The 20,693-nt window shown below is 41.6% G+C and overlaps 1 protein-coding gene across 1 annotated transcript in view; it reads left to right on the forward strand.

Annotated features, from left to right (window-relative positions):
• The window catches only part of HTR3A (5-hydroxytryptamine receptor 3A), a 33,097-nt gene extending 13,080 nt beyond the window's left edge, over positions 1–20,017 (forward strand). Inside the window, exons 6-12 of the mRNA XM_066609353.1 lie at positions 3,758–3,802; positions 5,902–6,011; positions 7,804–7,973; positions 12,466–12,623; positions 13,827–14,037; positions 17,375–17,605; positions 19,734–20,017. Of these exons, the coding sequence (XP_066465450.1) occupies positions 3,758–3,802; positions 5,902–6,011; positions 7,804–7,973; positions 12,466–12,623; positions 13,827–14,037; positions 17,375–17,605; positions 19,734–20,017 (1,209 nt within the window). The remainder of the gene's footprint in view (positions 1–3,757; positions 3,803–5,901; positions 6,012–7,803; positions 7,974–12,465; positions 12,624–13,826; positions 14,038–17,374; positions 17,606–19,733) is intronic.
• The last annotated feature ends 676 nt before the right edge of the window (positions 20,018–20,693 follow it).

Raw genomic sequence — 20,693 nt, forward strand, 5'->3', positions numbered from 1 at the left:
CACGTGGACAAGCACAGGCGGGCAGGCCCACTATATCTCCCTGACGGCACATTGGGTGAATTTAGTGGAGGCTGGGACCGAGTCAGAGCCTGGGACCGCTCACGTCCTACCAACCCCCCGAATTGCGGGCCCCAGCTCGGTGCTGGTATCTGCGGCGGTGTATGCTTCCTCCACTAAACCACCCTCCTCCTCCTCCAATGCAACCTCTGCCTCGCAATCAAGATGTGTCAGCAGCAGCAGCACGTCGCCAGCAGTCGCTGTCGTGCGGCGTGGCAGCACAGCGGTGGGCAAGCGTCAGCAGGCCATGCTGAAACTACTCAGCTTAGGAGAGAAGAGGCACACGGCCCACGAACTGCTGCAGGGTCTGACAGAGCAGACCGATCGCTGGCTTTCGCCGCTGAGCCTCCAACCGGGCATGGTCGTGTATGACAATGGCCGTAACCTGGTGGCGGCTCTGCAGCTCGGCAGCCTCACGCACGTGCCATGCCTGGCCCACGTCTTTAATTTGGTGGTTCAGCGGTTTCTGAAAAGCTACCCACACTTGTCATACCTGCTCGGAAAGGTGCGCCGGGTCAGCGCACATTTCTGCAACTCCAAGACGGACGCTGCCACCCTGCGGACCCTGCAACATCGGTTTAATCTGCCAGTGCACCGACTGCTGTGCGACGTGCTCACACGGTGGAACTCTACGCTCCACATGTTGGCCAGGCTCTATGAGCAGCATAGAGCTATAATGGAATACCAACTCCAACATGGGCAGCGTAGTGGGAGTCAGCCTCCTCAATTCTTTACAGAAGAGTGGGCCTGGTTGGCAGACATCTGCCAGGTCCTTGGAAACTTTGAGGAGTCTACCCAGATGGTGAGCGGGAATGCTGCAATCATTAGCGTCACCATTCCTCTGCTATGCCTCTTGAGAAGTTCCCTGCAAAGCATAAAGGCAGACGCTTTGCACTCTGAAACGGAGGCGGGGAAAGACAGTATGTCGCTGGATAGTCAGAGCACCCTCATGTCTATATCTCAGCGCGTTGAGGAGGAGGGGTAGGAGCATGAGGAGGAGGGGGAGGAGACAGCTTGGCCCACTGCTGAGGGTACCCATGCTGCTTGCTTGTCATCCTTTCAGCGTGTATGGCCGGAGGAGGAGGAGGAGGAGGATCCTGAAAGTGATCTTCCTAGGGAGGACAGCCATGTGTTGCGTACAGGTACCCTGGCACACATGGCTGACTTCATGTTAGGATGCCTTTCTCGTGACCCTCGCGTTACACGCATTCTGGCCACTACGGATTACTGGGTGTACACACTGCTCGACCCACGGTATAAGGAGAACCTTTCCACTCTCATTCCCGAAGAGGAAAGGGGTTCGAGAATGATGCTATACCACAGGGCGCTGGTGGACAAACTGATGGTAAACTTCCCATCCGACTGCGCTAGTGGCAGAAGGCGCAGTTCCGAGGGCCAGGTAACAGGGGAGGCGCATAGATCAGGCAGCATGTACAGCGGAGGCAGGGGAACATTCTCCAAGGCCTTTGCCAGCTTTATGGCTCCCAGCAAGACTGTGTCACCGCTCCCCAGTCAAGGCTGAGTTGGCGGGAGCACTGTAAAAGGATGGTGAGGGAGTACGTAGCTTATCGCACGACCGTCCTCGGTGACGCCTCTGCCCCCTACAACTACTGGGTGTCGAAGCTGGACACGTGGCCTGAACTCACACTGTATGCCCTGGAGGTGCTTGCTTGTCCTGCGGCTAGCGTCTTGTCAGCGAGGGTGTTTAGTGCGGCTGGGGGAATCATCACGGATAAGCGTACCCGCCTGTCAACCGACAGTGCCGACAGGCTTACACTCATCAAGATGAACAAAGCCTGGATTTCCCCAGACTTCTCTTCTCCACCAGCGGACAGCAGCGATACCTAAGCAATACGTAGGCTGCACCCGCGGATGGAAGCATCGTTCTCTATCACCATCAAAAACGGGGACATTTTTGCTTCATCAATCTGTGTATAATATTCCTCCTCGTCCTCCTGCTCCTCCTCCTGAAACCTCACGTAATCACGCCGAACGGGCAATTTTTCTTAGGCCCACAAGACTCAGTCATATCATTTTTCTAAACAATTTTTATATGTTTCAATGCTCATTAAAGCGTTGAAACTTGCACCTGAACCAATTTTTATTTTAACTGGGCTGCCTCCAGGCCTAGTTACCAATTAAGCCACATTAACCAAAGCGATTAATGGGTTTCACCTGCCCTCTTGGTTGGGTATGGGCAATTTTTCTGAGGTACATTAGTACTGTTGGTACACCAATTTTTTGGGGCCCTTGCCTACAGTGTAATCCAATTAATTTTTTGCCCACCTGCATTACAGCTGACGTTACATCAGCTGTGCTGGGCACTGCAATGGGATATATTTATGTACCGCCGGTGGGTTCCAGGGAGCCACCCATGCTGTCGGTCCACATGGAGTTGTAACTACCTGTGTCCACTTCTAAAGAACCCCAGTCTGACTGGGGCATGCAGTGTGGGCCGGAGCCCACCTGCGTTTAACATGACATTACCTCAGCTGTGATGGGCACTGCAATGGGATATATTTATGTGCCGCTGGTGGCTTCCTGGCACCCACCCATGCTGTCGGTCCACAGGGACTTCACAATAGGGAGTTGTACCTGCCTGTGTCTATGAATTAAAAAGCCCAGTCAGGTTGGGGCATGCAGTGTGGGCCGAAGGCCACCTGCATTTAATCTGACGTTAGCTCTGCTGTCCAGGGCACTGCAATGGGATACATTTATGTACAGTCGGTGGGTTCCAGGGAGCCACCCATGCTGTGGGTGCACACGGAATTCCCATTGCGGAGTTGTACCTGCCTGTGACTATTTATAAAAAAACGCGGTCTGACTGGGGCATGCAGACACCTTGACAGAATGAATAGTGTGTGGCACATAGGTTCCCCATTGCTATGCCCACGTGTTCAAGCTCCTGATGGCGGTGGCACAGGATTCTATTTCTCATTGCTTCTGTACAGCCTTGTGGGCTTTCGCCCCGCCCCTTTTAAAGAGGGTCGCTGCCTAGCCGTGCCAACCCTCTGCAGTGTGTGCCTGCGGTTCCTCCTCATGGCAGACGCACTTATAAATAGACATGAGGGTGGTGTGGCATGAGTGCAGCTGAAGGCTGCGCAGGGACAATTTGGTGTGCGCTGTGGACACTGGGTCGTGCAGGGGGGGGGGGGGTTGGGCAGCATGTAACCCAGGAGAAGTGGCAGCGGAGTGTCATGCAGGCAGTGATTGTGCTTTGTTGGAGGTAGTGTGGTGCTTAGCTAAGGTATGCATTCCTAATGAGGGCTATTCAGAAGTAAAAATTGTTGGGAGGGGGGGCCCACTCTTGCCGCTATTGTGGCTTAATAGTGGGACCTGGGAACTTGAGATGCAGCCCAACATGTAGCCCCTCGCCTGCCCTATCAGTTGCTGTGTCGTTCCCATCACTTTCTTGAATTGCCCAGATTTTCACAAATGGAAACCTTAGCGAGCATCGGCGATATACAAAAATGCTCGGGTCGCCCATTGACTTCAATGGGGTTCGTTACTCGAAACGAACCCTCGAGCATCGCGAAAATTTCGTCCCGAGTAACGAGCACCCGAGCATTTTGGTGCTCGCTCATCTCTAATAGTATTTTACATTTCCGTCTACTGTATATTATATATGATATTAGGATATTCTTTAATATATGACAATATAACGCTATGTTGATTATTAATCCCTTTTATGTATTATCAGGATGAGAAGAATCAAGTCCTAACAACATACATATGGTATAGACAGGTAACAACCAAACTCTAATTCATCAAAATATGTATATAATAGAAGCATAGAAAATCATATAATAAGGCAGCGATTATCTAATTATCCTTCTAACCATCACCTGCCTCAGTATGTGATCCCCAGGTACTTACCTTTCAAGTACACCATTTTGTTAGTGAAAGCATCTGTTTGTAACTTAAATCCTTCATTTCCCCTAACTCTTAAGATGTTCCTCTTTTGAAACTGAGCAACAGATTTGCTTTAATGGTTCTTATCTGCATATTCACACTATTAGCACATAGGGGCACATTTCATACTCCAGTCTTAGTAATGTGCCTGCAGGAGTCAGATGTGACAAATGAAGACGATCATGTCTCTTAATAAATTTGTGATGTCTCTGAACTAAAGCATCAGATTTACGACAACTACTTATTGGTGTAGATTAGTGCTATCATTTATGCCAGTTTCTATTGGAAATTCCAGTAAATTTGTTTAGTTGTGGCTGAACCCGCTCCCTTCCATGAAGACGTGGCCACTTTTTGGGAAAAGAGGAAAGAGTGGCGTGAAAAAGTTTAAAGTTAGCATTTTTTAAAATAAGTATAAGGCTTATTAAATTCCCACTATAAGTCTCTTAAATGAATGCTATCTTGCCTTTACAAATCTGTTTATTCAATGGCCTGCACAGATACTGTATAAAAATGCTGCCAAGTAATAATTCATGTAAAATAGACGTGTTAATAAATTATTTTGTCAATTAACAAAATACAAAGTGAATGAACAAAAGAGAAATCTAAATCAAATTATTATTTGGTGTGATCATCATTTGTCTTCAAAACAGCATCAATTCTACTAGGTACACTTACTTGCATGCAGTTTTTGAAGGAAACATCTTGGAGAACTAATCACAGATCTTCTGTGGATCTTGGCTTGCTCAGATCCTTCTGTCTCTTCATGTAATCCCAGAAAGACTTGCTGTTGAGATCAGGGCTCTGTGGGGCCATATCATCACTTCCAGGACTTCTTGTTCTTCTTTAAGCTGATGATAGTTCTTAATGACAATGGCTTTACAGTATGTTTTACAATATTATTAGAAAAAAGGTATGTCACCGCGCTACAGGGTACTTAACATTGTATAAAGAACACTTTTCCTTTGGCGATTCAGCGCAAAGGCAGGTGGTAGTTTAGGAAGGACACTTACTGGGAAGGAGGGGGTGTGTGGAACCTGAAACCCCCTCCTTGAAGTGTATACTCCAATCACAGATGACGGTACACGCCGGTGTACTGGATGAATCCAAGGTTTTTATTAATCAATCCACCGGTTGTGGATAACGTATTGTACAGGCAACGCGTTTCGGTGTCCAAGTGACACCTTTCTCAAGCCATATGATACATAAATAACATTAAACATGTACTCACATTTATAGTAAAACCGAAAATGAAAGTGCTTGTTGCATCTGTGGGTAGCGCCATTTTGTGGGCGGGGTTTCCCATGCTGATGCATGACATACAGTATGATTGATGTCCTGCAGCAGAATAAATCGGGAGCCAATCAGATGCCTTCTATTCTTTTAAAACATTCTTAACTTGCAGCATTTTTTCCACTCCTGCCTAAAATTTTGTACAGTACTGTATCTGACACAATGTATTATGATAATATGTCAGATTATGTCACATGAAAGAGCTATATCTACATCATTCCAAAAGTGCTAACTATTTATTATATGAGTATTAAACTATCCACCTTATAACTAATTGTATGTTCAACTATAATGTCAACAGAGCTCCGATGACATTTTAATTGTTTGGCTCCGTTCTTGGAGCCAAACAACAAAAATACCGGAATCGACAGATCTGGTACATGCCAGACCCGAACAGCGGTGAACGGAGCCCATTGTCTACAATGGGATCCATCCAGCTTCCAGCTTTCCAATATGCTAGTTTGTCCGGTAAAATGCTCATCGTGTGTTGTTGTTTTGTTTGGGATTTTCTGGCAATTCTGTGTCGAAGGCTTAGAACAGATGTGCCCTTATACATTTATACTTTTTATTTATTCAGTGATAATCCTTTCAGTAGTGATTATACAATTTACTCAACGGCTTTTCTATTAAATTTTTAAATAGTTTTGGGATGATGAATTTCTTACCTGGGAACCAATGGAGTATGAAGATGTGTCTCAAATTTCCATCCCTACTGAGAAGATCTGGGTTCCTGATATTCTGATCAATGAATTGTAGGTAACTTTATATCTGCTTTTCATATTGTTTCTTTCAAGTTGCACAATTGCTTAAAGGGGGTTATCCCATGAAATAGATTTATCACTTTTTCAGGTAGCAAGTATATGGTCAAGGGGGGCTCCACCACTGGGACCCCTCGATTGCTAGAATGAGTGTCTATGGGACTGACTGAAAACTGACCGAACCTGCCGAACCTCCTGCTCATTGTGATCATGGATAGAGGCGTAACTATAGGGGATGCGGTTGCACCTGGGCCCAGAAGCCTTAGGGTACCCATAAGGCCTCTCTTATCCATATAGGGAGCTCAGTACTATGAATAAAGCATTATAGTTGGGGGCCCTGTTACAGATTTTTCATCAGGACCCAGAAACTTCAAATTATGCCTCTGGATAGGTCATAAATGTTTTTCTTGGGATAACCCATTTGAGTGGATTGTCCAGGAGTAAAAAAATGGCTGCTGTCTTCCAGAAACAGCGCCACAACTGTATACAGGTTGTATGTAGTATTGCAAAAGAAATAGCAACTTTTTTGAATTGTTTCCTTTGCATCTAAAAACCTTCTTGCTTAAATACATTCCGCACAGATGGGTGTTTTTTCTCACCATGACTGGCTTGGTGTGCTGTGCCGGCATAGTAGCACTATTTGCGTACCCTGGCAGTCACTAGACAAACAAATAGCTCTGGTGTGCTGAATGTTCGTTTGGCGCAGGACTCGTTTGTAGAATCCCTTTTGAAAAAACAGCTTTGATTGAAATTAATAATACTAAGCATTATAAAGAATAAGAACATCAAGTGTGGTTTGAAACGCCCAAACACAATAAAATTGTACATAACATATCAGAAGCAAAATCTCTGGTACTGTATATCAAAAATAGGAATAGGTAATAGTGGAGGGAGCAGGAGACTGTATAGTGTGTATTGTGAAAGCTGTCTTGTGAATCCAGGCCATAAACAAATCATTAAACTCAATTGGACACAATTGGGAACTGGGGCACATCATGGAAAAGGGGGAGTCAAAAGTCGAAGAGAGAGAAAAGCAAACTAGAAAAAAAGGTGAGTAGTGTATGAGACCACTGAAATCAGGGCTGTCAATGAGCGTAGGAAAGCCCAAGTCTAGGGAACACCATATTTAAAACTCATCCATAGAGACCAAGTCTTCGAACCAAAAATCTTTGCGACATGTCAATGTCTGTAGCCTGCATGGCTTTCATCTTCCTCATTTTCAGAGATTATTTTAATACATTGAATAAGCTTACTGTTGAGCTCAAATGTAGAGTAAGCTAAAATGTACATGACATACAAGTATATCAGATAGCTTTGTATATCGACTGTCTTTTAGTCTGAACAAGCAAGCAAATCAGGGGCTTGTGGTGGAACATTTTTTTATTTTATATACCCCTTGTCCCTCAGCATACTGTTAATGATTGAGTGCGAACTGACAAAGCATTAAAATGTCCAATAGAGTAGTAATTCTGAAAAAAAGTTCAACATGGTTAGTCCAAAGTGCAAAGAGAAAGCTGAAGATGAACTCTGCTCTCTCAGCACTAGTAGTTACTTGCCAAATTGTACAAAAGGCGCAGTTTCCAAGATCACGTGGTCTATCGAATAAATTGTAACATAGAACATATAGAGTACGCAATAAGGTTCTGATATATTTTACATTAAATGCCATGTTGCAGGTTTTTGTACACCGCAATGACACATATGAATAGAAGCTTTATCTATATTGCGTGAACTGAAGAATTTTAAGTAATCTTTTTAAGAAAGAAAATTATTTTATGTCACTCAGTGTCGACGTTGGAAAGTCCCCAGATATTCCCTACGTCTACGTCAACCATAACGGCACGGTTCAGAATTACAAGCCTATCCAAGTGGTGACAGCCTGCAGCCTCAATATCTACAACTTCCCATTTGATTTACAGAATTGCTCATTGACGTTCACCAGCTGGCTACATACAAGTATGTTCTGTATCTTTACTTAAAAAGGGCTTTGGTCTCAATTTATAAAACCATAGATCTGTAAGGTGCCGATGTAACTGGGGTCCCGTTATTCCACTCGTATTTTCAGTTTCTGCTGTTTTGTTTGACTGTCTCAATTTCATTGCGGGGAAAAATGTATGTAAGTGTTTTTGCAGGTTGATAGTGACCTCTGATGGTTAAGAGTTTGTTCCATTGTAATGTGTTGTTCAAGTCCTGATTGGCCTGGTTTTCGTCACATTGAAGGGCGCAGATGCACACAGTGCTCGAGTTAAAGCATCTGCTTTTGACTTACCTGACCAAGATTTTGCAAGGACTTTCTGAACTTGAATAAGGATTATAAAATACGAACTTAGTCTAGGATTTGAACTTCATTCACTCCTTGAATGAGGGTTACTCTTTTCATATTCTTGTTTAATGTTAAGAAAGGTTAACAGCATGGCATGTCTGGTGAGAAAGCCACTGTTTACCATATTGCAGCTCTGTGACCGGGCATAATATCAGCGACAACATCATGGATCCAGCCAGCTAGAGGAGGCTATGAGGAACTTGGTTTCAGTCAGTGCTCCCCCTGATCCTTTAAAGTGCCTGGACCCAATTTAGGAGGCTCCTGATGTCCAGGTGGTGGTTCCCCATCTGGTAGGCCCCCCATACTCAGTACTGACTATGGCTCCTAAGATACCTGAGGGCCCATATACCAACATGACAGGAACTTGTGGATAATCACAGAGCAATGAAACATAAGAGACAAAGACAGTTCACTTTTAACTTTCTATAGTGAAGCAACTAAGCAAAACCAAACTTTACCGTCCCACACAGAGAAGAAGTACAAGGCCTCTTTCATCCACTTCATCCCTCTCCAAGTCCATTCATTTATTTGGTGCCTGGTCAGTGGCCTCTTTCTGTGCCCACTGTCTGAAATGTTGTCTGTAGCCACAGTCCCAATCCTGACAAATGTGGCCTCTCAGCTGTCACATACAACCCATTTTGAGCCTTCTGTCTGACCCAGTCTATTGTACCACTCATCTGAGGAAAAGGTCCTTATAGTAAGGGCTGTTGCCTTTGTCGCCTGACAATGGTTTTGGCACCAAATAACCCTTTTGGGGTTTTCTACATCACACTTCTGTCACAACTTTCTTACTGTCTTGTCAACTGCACATGCACTTGTCATCAACTTCAACTTGTCTTGGCAGGAAACTACTGCTATAATAGCCTAGCCACAGGTCCATATGATGTGTTGACACCCTTGCATTCTCACGGTGGTTGAGACCACATGCCATTACTTCCCAAGTGCCATATTTATTAGGGCATGGTCCCTTCTGCACCCTTCATAACCACTGCACACCACAAGTCAATATAGATCAGTGTCACATAAATTTGTTACAGAAATGCATAAATTAAAACCATACAAGACTATTCCCAGACTCTACCTGACAATAACTGGATAGAAAAAGCAAAGTATAATATAATATAGTGAATTACATCATCTCATGTAACTCACTGAAGGACCTGTGATGACGGTTGGAGTCAATCAAAATATCCAGGGACCTGTGATGACGTCATCGTCATGTGATCAGGGTTGGAGCTCAGAGCTCCAGTGATTCAGCTGCTCACTGAGGTGAAATCGCAGCTGGAATGAAGGACCTGTGATGACGTGACCATCATGTGATCAGGGGTGGTACATGTAACTCACTAACTTGATAAAGGACCTGTGATGACCTTACTGTCATGTGATCAGGGCAGAGCATGTAACTCACTCAGTCACTCATAGACAAGTGGCCGTTAATACTTTAATTTGAGTTAAAGGGATTTTCCTGAAAAATACTATTGATGACCTGTCCTCAGGATAGGTAATCAATATTGAGGGGCTGAGGTCCACCACTCTGGACCCCAGCCTATAAGCTGATTGGGTGCACACTGCCAGCACCACAGTACACTGGGGTACAAAGTAGAAGCTGGGCATTTTGTTAGCCATTGAATTATATACATATATGCATATGCTTTCAAGGGTTTAGATGGTTAAAATGCTAAACAAGATGAACCTCATTTATAGTACATGTTGCCCAGAGCAACCAATCAGATCACTACTTTCATTTTCAGACTTTGAAAAAGAAAAGCTGAGCTATGATTGGTTGTTATGGACAACACCTCAAGTGTTTCTCTACCCTGGCATTTATACATGAGACTCATTATTTTTCTCATATTTTTTGAATCATTCTGTATTTTAATGCAAACCAATCATCATTTATTTGCTGATAGAATACATTAATTTCTTTTTAGGCTGATAACAGACTTAATGGATGTAAGATGCTAAATAATAGAGAATAACATTACAGATAGACTACACTACAAATAAGTCCCTTTCCAAATTGCTGAGTAATTATCAGGATATCCAAGAAATGAAAAAAACAAAAAACACTTGAAAATGTTATAAAACATAAAATATACACTACTCACCACTTCTTTCCTCTATCAATCCAGTACTGTTACTTCAGTGGTTTTCCCAATCTCTATTTACAAGTGGCCACCATTCATTGCCTTCCTTCTGCTATTTCTGGCAGACGTGGGCGTCACCCTTCTTTCTCTGTAACTTAAACTGCTGCATACTTCTCGCCAGCACTGCATGGGTTACATTCTCCAGCGCCCCCCAGCTGTAGGGCTTGGGCAATTACCTACCTATTTAGCTGAGTTGGGACTCCTCACTCATTGCCTGATGTTGGTGTGTGTATGCCTCAGACACCAAGCACAGGCTTTGTCTCTGACTATTTTGTCTGCGCTTACCTTGTATGTGTTTCTGTATTCGTTTGTTTACTGCTCCCCTGTCATTGTCCAGTTCCTGTCTCTGTTCTTGTTATTTATCTTTTGCCTTGTCCCTGTGCAGTTGTCCATTGTCTTCCTGTCAATGCACTATTCCGGTCCTGCCCTGTCTTATTGGTGTGTACAGTGGTGTGGTCTTTGTCCTATCAGGGATAGTCAGACCTAAGAGGAAGACCGTGGAGCTGTCCTTGTGGGGACATTTACCCTACTTTTAGGCAGGGGTTCCCCCATCTCCCTGCCTGGCAAAGGGCAATATTTCCCATCTGTCATTGCTCATAGGTCGGTCTGTTTCACATCATCTTGTACCAGTGCCTCTGACAACCAGGGATCAGCTGACAACCATTCTGGGACTAGCCCAAGCCATACCGGTAGGTTGACTTGGTGGGTCCACACTTGCTGTCCCTAACAGTCCCTACACAATCCAAAGGTATGGTCCCATGTTGTGATTGTCACGTGGATCGATTATGTCAGCGATTGTGTTGAAAACTCTGCCATGATGTAGGTTCTTACAGCTTGTTAATAAATTAAGGGTTCTTTGTTAATGGCTGAATGGTTTTAAGCAGACTGTAATGTCATTAGCAACCTACATCACAGTGGTATTCTCAGCTGCACATGACGACCCCCTACATGGAACCATCCCCTGAAAATGTTGCCACTGATTGAAGTGTCATTGTTTATTGACATACCAAATTGACAGGTGGAATGGTAATGTCAATTGATTCATGTATTTGCATGACACAAATGCATAATGACACAATGCAGAACTGTAAGAAAAAATGCTCCAGAAATATTATTTTATGAAGAATACATATATTTACTAAAAATATATATCATAAGAAGTAATCAGTTCTCTTAAAGTGATACCGAAGAATACCTTCACAGGTCAATTATAGGTACTATATATCAATCTGCAGACATAGAACATCTATGAAATTTAAGGGTCCATGTACACATGTCACATCTGACAAAAAAAAATCCAAATATTTTTCAACAAAGTCAATGTCAGTTCCAATGACAATATGCATCTCATGTATGCAAATGGGGTTTCTGCAACACTATTTATTGCTATGATAAATTTCCACATGATTTTTGTCTGCATAGTAGAAAATAAAAATCAACCGTGCAATTAAGTAGCATACTACTTACTTCCATGAATTCTACAGTATATGGAAAATCTGGGGATTAGTCGCATTGAAAGACACCCGCAGAAGAAATAATAATATCAGTTTCTGATTTCTACCTTGGAAATACACATGCAAAACTATCCTTAGTGTTAGGCATGATGGATGATGGAAGTGAAATTCAGAATAAATAAAAAAAATGTTGAAAGCTTGTTGGTTTTTTATAGTCTAACTGATGTTATTGTATAGAACACAGGACTTTTAAATATGAATTTCAAGCAGCTAAATCAGATTTATTAAACATTTATGATACAATTACGTCCTGAATATTGCAAAAGAAAAGCTTCTTGTTAAGAATGATTTTGCTTTCAAATGCCATAATTTACAACTACCCACGTATCAGCAGAAAAGTGCATTGAATGACAGTCGAAGGTCTACAAGCTCAAAATATTCTGAATGTTCTCCTACTGAGAAACAGTTGTACATTGAGATTTACTGCTATAGAGATTGTTAACACATTGTCATTTTTTGTCTAGTTCAGGACATCAATGTGTCTTTATGGAGATCACCAGAAGAAGTAAAGCAAGACAAGAGCGTTTTCATGAAAGAAGGGGAGTGGGAACTGCTCTACGTGTTGCCACAGTACAGGATGTTTGAGAAAAATGAGAACAGCTATGCAGAAATGGAATTCCATGTGAGTTTTGGTTAACATTACAGTATTTCTTCATTTGTAATTGAGCCATATATAGATTCTTGGTCACCCAAGGCAAAGATATAGTTTGATACCATAGCAAGGCTGGTTGGCTTGTATGCACCTTTCCTGGTAGCCAACATACAGAGCACATTCCCTACCAAACATAATGGTTTAATACTAATAGGACAAGTGGTTGTCAACTACAGAATGAATCCACAATTGTAGGGCTAATGATGCAACTGTATCCCAGCTTCTAATCAGAATTCTTACACCTTTTTAGTCTTTACATTTTTTTAACACATTACTTAACAGAAACCTATTAATTGAAACATTTGAGCAAATAACACAACTTGCTTATGCTTTAATCATGGTAGAACTTGGTTCAAGAAGTTGGCCAGCTAGTATCTCTAATTCTCCATATTGCTATGCAGGTCATGTACAGAAAGCAAATTGCTAAGCATAATACAATTATCTCAAGAGCATGCAATCCATAGAAGCAGACCATGAGGCTGCTATGAGACCCTTGGAGAGAGGGGAACCAGTCCTGGTTAGCTCCTTCCAGGAGTGGGATCCAACTGGTTCTCCCCAGTTTGGCCAAAGCAGTTGTTAAAATCACAGCTGTTTTACAGAACTAGGGAGAAATGCTAATCCTGTTGCAAGTGCTGCATTGCTATTTGCTCTCCGTCCTCTTTCTGTTTCTATGTTGCCCATTCACTTATGAGACTAGGCATTGTAGAGTTCGTAAGTAGGCTTTCTCCCCCTTCTTCTTGTGGCCAGAATGCTATGCCAATATGGTTTTTTAGGTAGGGGAAGCCTTTTATATTTAAATATGACCCAGAATCCCATCCACTTTGAAATTTAATGTCTAGAACTTGTACAGATCTAGTCTCATCAGAGGAACTGTAATATTAGCAAATAAGGCAACCAAAATTGACCAAAGAATGATGGAAAGGGTGTGAAGGTGCAAACAAAGACTAGGCTTACCTGTTCTGGGTGGTAAAACCTAGTACCACAATACAGCCTGATTAAATAAAATGTTATGGGGACCCTCACTTCTAGCCATTTCACCGCACTCTATACTTAGTTTTCTTTATATATAAATAGAGAATATTTGAAAGTATTTGATTAACCTACTGTATAAAACAATGACTTCGTTAGACTACTTATTAGAATAATGTTTTATATAACATTCTTTCTTCACAGATTGTTATCAAAAGAAGACCCCTCTTTTATGCTGTAAATCTACTTCTCCCTAGTATGTTTCTTATGGTCATGGATATAATTGGGTTCTATCTTCCTCCTGATAGTGGTGAAAGGGTCTCTTTCAAGATCACTCTCCTTCTAGGCTACTCTGTGTTTCTCATCATTGTATCTGACACATTGCCAGCTACAGCCATTGGGACCCCATTGATAGGTAACTTATGATATTCTGTTTCGCAACTAAATGTAACTCGTCTATTTTATCGTTTGATAATGAATCCTTTTATAATGCAACAAATCTTAAAACTTTTTAGTGAATGCCCCGGTTTCTCTCCTTGAGCTACCATGGTCCATTGTGTCCCTAAGTCTAATTATGTTTCCAAGGCTTTTGTGATTTTATTGCAGCCAAAAACGATATCAGTACAGAACAATCAAATGGTAAAATTATGTCTGAATATTATTGAGATGTCGAAGCACAATAAAAATTAATGATCTGAACAGATACATCAATGTCTATGAGGTAATAAAAGGAAAACAGATGTAATGAAGAAGAGCACATTAAGGAGAAGAAAGAAAAAATGAACATCTGCTGTTGAAGCAAAATAAATTAAGAGTAGGTTCAGCAGAATACCAATACCTGCTTTATATACAATGAATATCAAGGTACTTGGTTTGAATAAGTAGGTATATCCAAGAGAGTTAACCTTTTGACATCACAGTTGATCTAGGAGAAGCCAAAATTATTACATCTTCCAATTTGATTTTAAAATAGAAAAATGCAGCTGATGGCATCTAGATAGATATGCAATTCTGCATTCTTGACAAGTACTGCTTTAAAAAGGATCTGTCACCTCTCTGGACACGTCTGCTTTAATAAAAACTTGTATTCCCCACAATATAACAACTCTGGAGCAAATTACCGTTGTGTCAAATCAGCACGGCCTTGATCCGAAAACCTGAAAGATTCACGGGCTGTGAGCAAACATACTGCAACTGCACACAAAACAGTGGTAAGTAATAAAGAAAATATACCAGGGAAACACTGTCCCTATAAACCCTTTACCCAGGAAAGGGACCTGCCTATATGTAAATAACCCGCCTTAACAAGGGCGAACCTGACCACGTACCTAGGCCACTAGCAGACTATACATGGGAGAGGAGAAAAACATAGAGAACAGGATATCAACAATAGTATCTTCAGTACTTAGCTTAGTGAAGAATCAGCAAAAAAGGAGATCCAGCACCAACCTCTAACTTTCACCACAGTCAGAAGGAGACTGAAATAAACAGCAATTTGCTAAGTGCAAGGCCAGGTTAAATAGTATTCCTAAATTACCCACAATTCACCATGGCAGAAAGATCTAAAGTAGCCCAAAATTCCTTTTACAGAAACACAAATCTCTTATATTTAAAACATAACTTTTAATAATAAATTGTTAAAACTCCAGGACTAAGAACAAACACATATATACTAAGAGTAGATTATCCCTATATGTGCATTTGTAGGGACTAGAGATGAGCGAACACGTTCGGCCCCGCCCCTTTTTCGCCCGAACACCGAACTTTGCGAACACTTCAGTGTTCGGGCGAAAAAGTTCGGGGGCCGCGGGGAGTGGGGGGGAGAGGGAGAGAGAGAGGGCTCCCCCCTGTTCCCTGCTACTGCCGCCCGCGCCGCCGCGCATCTCCCCGCCCCCCGGCGGCACCCGGACCTTTACGCGCGAACACTGCAGTGTTCGGCAAAGCCGGTGTCCGGGTGCGGATGTGTCCGTAACGGACATGTTCGCTCATCTCTAGTAGGGACCAATCCCCCTATTGCAGGGATAATTGTTACTCCAGAGAAACAGACTGTATCTATTAGCCAAGTAAGTCTATCTGCCTTTTCATACATACAGAGGACAATTCAAATAGAAGATGGTGGGTCAGCGTCCCTCTTGTAAGAATAAGACCAGGCTTTATGCCACTAGTCTGTTTAAATTATTTGGATAGAACAGTCATATTAGTATTATATCATTGACCCCCAGATATATTGTATTAAACTGGAAAATCTCAGAAAATTAGAGACAGAAGCCTCACTCAAAATAACTTAGGAGTTCTAGGCTACCAATATCAATTGCTGGGTCAGGATACAGACTCAATATACCCAGCCTCTAAGTACAGGACTCCAAAGATAAGGCTGTATTTGCTTCATTTTCTCTGATGCATTGGTTATGTTTCTCTAATATAGTTGTCCTTTCTCTAATATAGTTGTTCAATGCATTTCCCTGATCACGCAGTTCAACAGGAACCTAAATCATTGGAGAACTAATATCAAAACAGGATATAAGGAATATGATGTTGCTGAAGTCTGCATAGATCTGGGTTATAAATATCGCTCGTTGATCGAATGGGGTCCGACAATTGGAACCCTGACCAAACAGCTGATTGTGCGCCCACTGACAGCACAATTACACAGGGGTCAGAATGGAAGCAGTGCAAGTCTCTGCTCCAACCCCTGTGTAACTGCAAGCGCAACCTGAAGTTACCAGCACTGGCCACTACACAGGGGTAGGAGCAGAGACTTATGCTGCTTCTGCTCTGACCCCTGCGTAATTGCAGCACTGTCAGCAGGTGCACAATTAGCTGATCGGTTGGGGTCCTGAGGATAGGTCATCAGTAGTATTTTCCCTGAAAAAAAGAAACTACTTATATCTCACAAAGAGTACCAAAAAAATCTTTTCAGCTATTGCTGCACTGTTCTACCTAGCAAATTAGAAACATAATTTTACCTCCCCTCTTTCTGACATGTTTTACTGGTCAGTAGCGATAAGTGATTTGTGTCAATATCAGACCAGTTTCATGAAAATCAATGTAAATTGGGATGGTCGATTCCGACTCTCATTAATGTCAAAGGGAGTAAAAATCGGTTCACTAATTTACCTTCCAGAAGGTCCCCAATGCAGTCAAATTCCCCCAAATTGCATGGGAATACAGCCACAGATCTGGGGAGAATCGTGCTCCTCCCAAACGTTGGTCAAAATAGTGTACAATGGTGTATGGGGTCAATCATTGCACACGGGTGTCACTGAAAACAAAAGAGGGCCCACATAGTGTCTCCTAGATCATAAATTGCACCAACAAGGACGGCAGGTGTGCTGCTTATTTTAAAAGCAATGTCATAAATTTTACAAGGATAAATTCAGTAAGATGAACACAACACTCAAGCACGGGCCTGCTCCAAGGAACAGCTGTAGCGCTACTAAAATTTCCGCTATACAAGACAGCAGGTGTGCTGCTTGTTAGAAAAGCAATGTCAGAAAGTTTGCACAGGATAATTTTTTGAAATACCCCCTCTCCCAATGTAGAGACCACATTTCATAAAGGCATATAAACTTGATACAACAACCTTCTCTGCTCATTTCAATAGAATCCTGTTTAAGTTCTCTGCTGGTATACAAGCTTTCACACATTGTAACAATAAACCAGCTATAAATGATTGTTCCATATGTGTTATATTTCCGTACGAATTGTGATACATTGCCTTTCTATCACCTCTTTTCTACTTCTGCTTGTAGGTGTATACTTTGTGGTCTGTATGGCACTATTGGTTATCAGTCTGACAGAGACTATACTTATTGTTCGGCTAGTACATAAGCAAGATCTTCAACCTCATGTTCCTGAATGGGTAAAGAAGTTGGTCTTGGAAAAGATTACAGTTTTACTATGTATTCGAAACAATAAGAAATTTACAGCATCTTGTATTCACAGTTCCAATATGTCCAGGCAGATGGAGAACAGCAGCACTGGTAAGATGACCATTTTATTTGCTTTTTATCTTTAAGTTGGTATGTCTTGATAGTGGCGTACATAGACGAGAAGAAAATAGCAAATATGAAATTCCAACCTTCCTTTATGGTGCAAGATTTTAGCCCCTAGGACAAAATAATCTGGTTTTTGTTCCCCTTTCTATACCTTTTTCTAGGAGCCTTTAGCCAATTCCCCATCCTTGATTTGTCAACAATGCAGTCCTCTGGAGAATGGAGTTCTGTACAGATTCTCATCAACTAATATCAAAGGGGATTGGACTAATCAAGGCTGGGTCCCCTTTCTCTAAGGGCCTCATAGCAGCTGCATGATCGACCTTTAATTTACATAGCTCCTTGCCTCTTGATAATCTGCTAATGCTCTGTGTGAAATCAACTCCTCGTAAAGTGAACTTGCAATTCTATATATTTTAATTTTAGACTCATATCTGGAAAAATAGAATTTAAGGCGTAAATCTTCCAGAAGATAAAATCGCTCCTTCAAAGTTCTGATTTAAAGCTCATAAAACTAAAATTAAATTAATACTAACGTCCTGCAACATAAGTGGAAGGGCACAGTCTGGAAAGGAGGCTTAGAATCTGTAAAACTGTTAATAAAAAGGGAAGATACTTTTGGTTATTTCATATTTAATTTTATTTTTTGTATACTTTTTGTTAAAGTTTTGCCTAAGATAATTTCGTACAATCAGAAACAGTATTTGTGAATAGCTGATGGGGAGAAATTGTAGGAAGGGTATTAAGAGTTTAGTAAAATGTAACCAGAGTGATATTCATTATTCTTTTGAAATATTCTTGTCACAGAAACTTGACAAAAAGAATCAAAACCACACCAGAAAGAAGGTTCATGTACAGTATAATAAAAAAGTTCTATTATGTACAGTACTATAGACTTGTTCAATGTCTGTAACTGGTAAAGTGGTCAGACAGCCAAACTAGATGTCACTTTATATTGTTTATACATTGCACACAAGGGAAAGAGAATTTAGAAAGAGAAAGGGTAAATTCACACGTGGCATAAATGAAAGAGGTAATTAGCTAAGTGTGATAGAATAGACAGTTGCATCTCCAGTGTATAGTTATCCCTAAATGAGTTGGAAAGATCTTACAAGATACTTGTCATATTGAAAATTCAATTCAATCATCAACACCATGTTTTTAGAAAAATGAGTAGAAATATATATATTAGTTGGAAAACATTCAATATAAGGAGATCTGTCGGTGAAGTTGGACTGAGGCTTAGTTTTCCGCTGCTATCTTTTCTCTTACACCTTCTTATTACCTAATTTATGACCATAACAAAGTCTATCTTTATTAGTTGATAAAAAAAAGCGCAAGAGAAGAGATAAGGGCTAAAACTAAAGGCCCATTTAGACACAACGATTATCACTCAAAATTCGCTCAAAAGCCATCTTTTGAGCAGTAATCGTTGTGTCTGTTTGTGCACTATTCGTTCATCGCTAACCTTTAGCAAGCTAAAAGTCAGCTATGACTTTTATCAGTGCCGTGGGTTGAGTTCTCAGTGGGATATTGCTGATACTATTCTTTCAGCTGGTATCCCACTCAGAGCTCTCAGCGATAGCTCCAAGAATAAAGCAGCTGTCAGCGCTCCTGCTGTTCTCAGAGCTATCAGCTCAGAGGGATACCAGCATACAGGGGCCGCCTTCATTTACATGCTAATAAACTCTTAAGTAGCTAATTAGCTACTTAAGAGCTTATGCAAAATGATCGCTCAAAACTGTCACTCAAAATGCCATTTGAGCAATTTTTGATCGATCGTCTTTCTATGTAAATAGGCCCTAAGCTGTCTGATCAGTCTCAAAATACAGATCTCCTATTGAGATGTATCTAAATATAGTGATATGTAGAAGCTGCTGAAAAAGGTACAACCTTTTTTTAATCAAACTCTATTGCAAAAATTATTAGCAGCTCAAATAACATGTAATTAAGTGAAAAAAAGTTGACCCCCAAAGTTTTCCATAACCTTTTAAGGGTGATGACAATTACAACCCCTCTTGCCCTTTCATGCAAAATGTTTTTATTTAAATGCATGTGGAGACTGATTGGTTTTAACCAATTATTTCTCTGATTGAAATCCTTTTCTTTCTTACAGCTAAATTGGCCCACTATAACACAGAAAATACTAAAGATTATGAAAGATCAGTAGGAACAATTCTACCTACAAAAGAGAGCTCCATTGTGGTGGACAGTATCCTCCATGAGATTGCATCCATACGACAGTATCTAGAAAAAAGAGATGAATACCGCGACATAGCCAAGGAATGGTTGCAAGTTGGATATGTCCTTGATGTCCTTCTCTTCCGTGTATATCTGGTGGCAGTGCTGGCTTACACAGTTACCTTGGCAACTATGTGGTCCTACTGGCAGCGAGCTTGAAAAAAATGTAAAAGTGTACCCAAGTCTTTAACAAGTTTTCTAAAATATAACAGGTTTTCCTCAGGCACTCATTTGCTGCTCTTTATACCCTGTTTCATGTATGTGAATTCTAATTTCCAGGTGGTCTTCTTCATTTTTCTGCTGCCCTGCTGTGTGCAATCCACTTTCGACACAGGGAATGTGGGAAGCTTAGCATTCTGCCAGTAGTTCCCTGTCCTGAACTACCTTTCCCTCAATTTCCATGCTGCATTGCTCTGTCTCCAATCAGCAGGGAGGTGGTAACTGAAATTCTTCCCTCCTCTGCTTTCCAAGGATGATTCAAGCATTTAGAGACATTCTGGCCAAATGGTTAGTAAACTCAAAGTATTGTGCACACACACACACACACACACACACACACACACACACACACACACACACATACATGCTGTAACAGCAGGAGTGGCAGAGATTCTGGAGATTACAGAGAAACAGCCTGTGAAGATAGCTCCTCCCCCCACTTCCTAGTGATCTACAGAAGTGAAGTACCTACTAACACACAGTGGATTGCATAGGGGCTAGAAAGGAGACCCCTAATGGCAACCACTTAGAACTTTATTTGCAGTAGTAAAGCTTTATGAAAGTATATTGCAAGATTGATGAGTCACACATAGGTTATTAGATGAGCATAAATTAT

This window comes from Eleutherodactylus coqui, chromosome 6 (genome assembly GCF_035609145.1).
Source record: "Eleutherodactylus coqui strain aEleCoq1 chromosome 6, aEleCoq1.hap1, whole genome shotgun sequence".
NCBI lineage: Eukaryota > Metazoa > Chordata > Amphibia > Anura > Eleutherodactylidae > Eleutherodactylus > Eleutherodactylus coqui.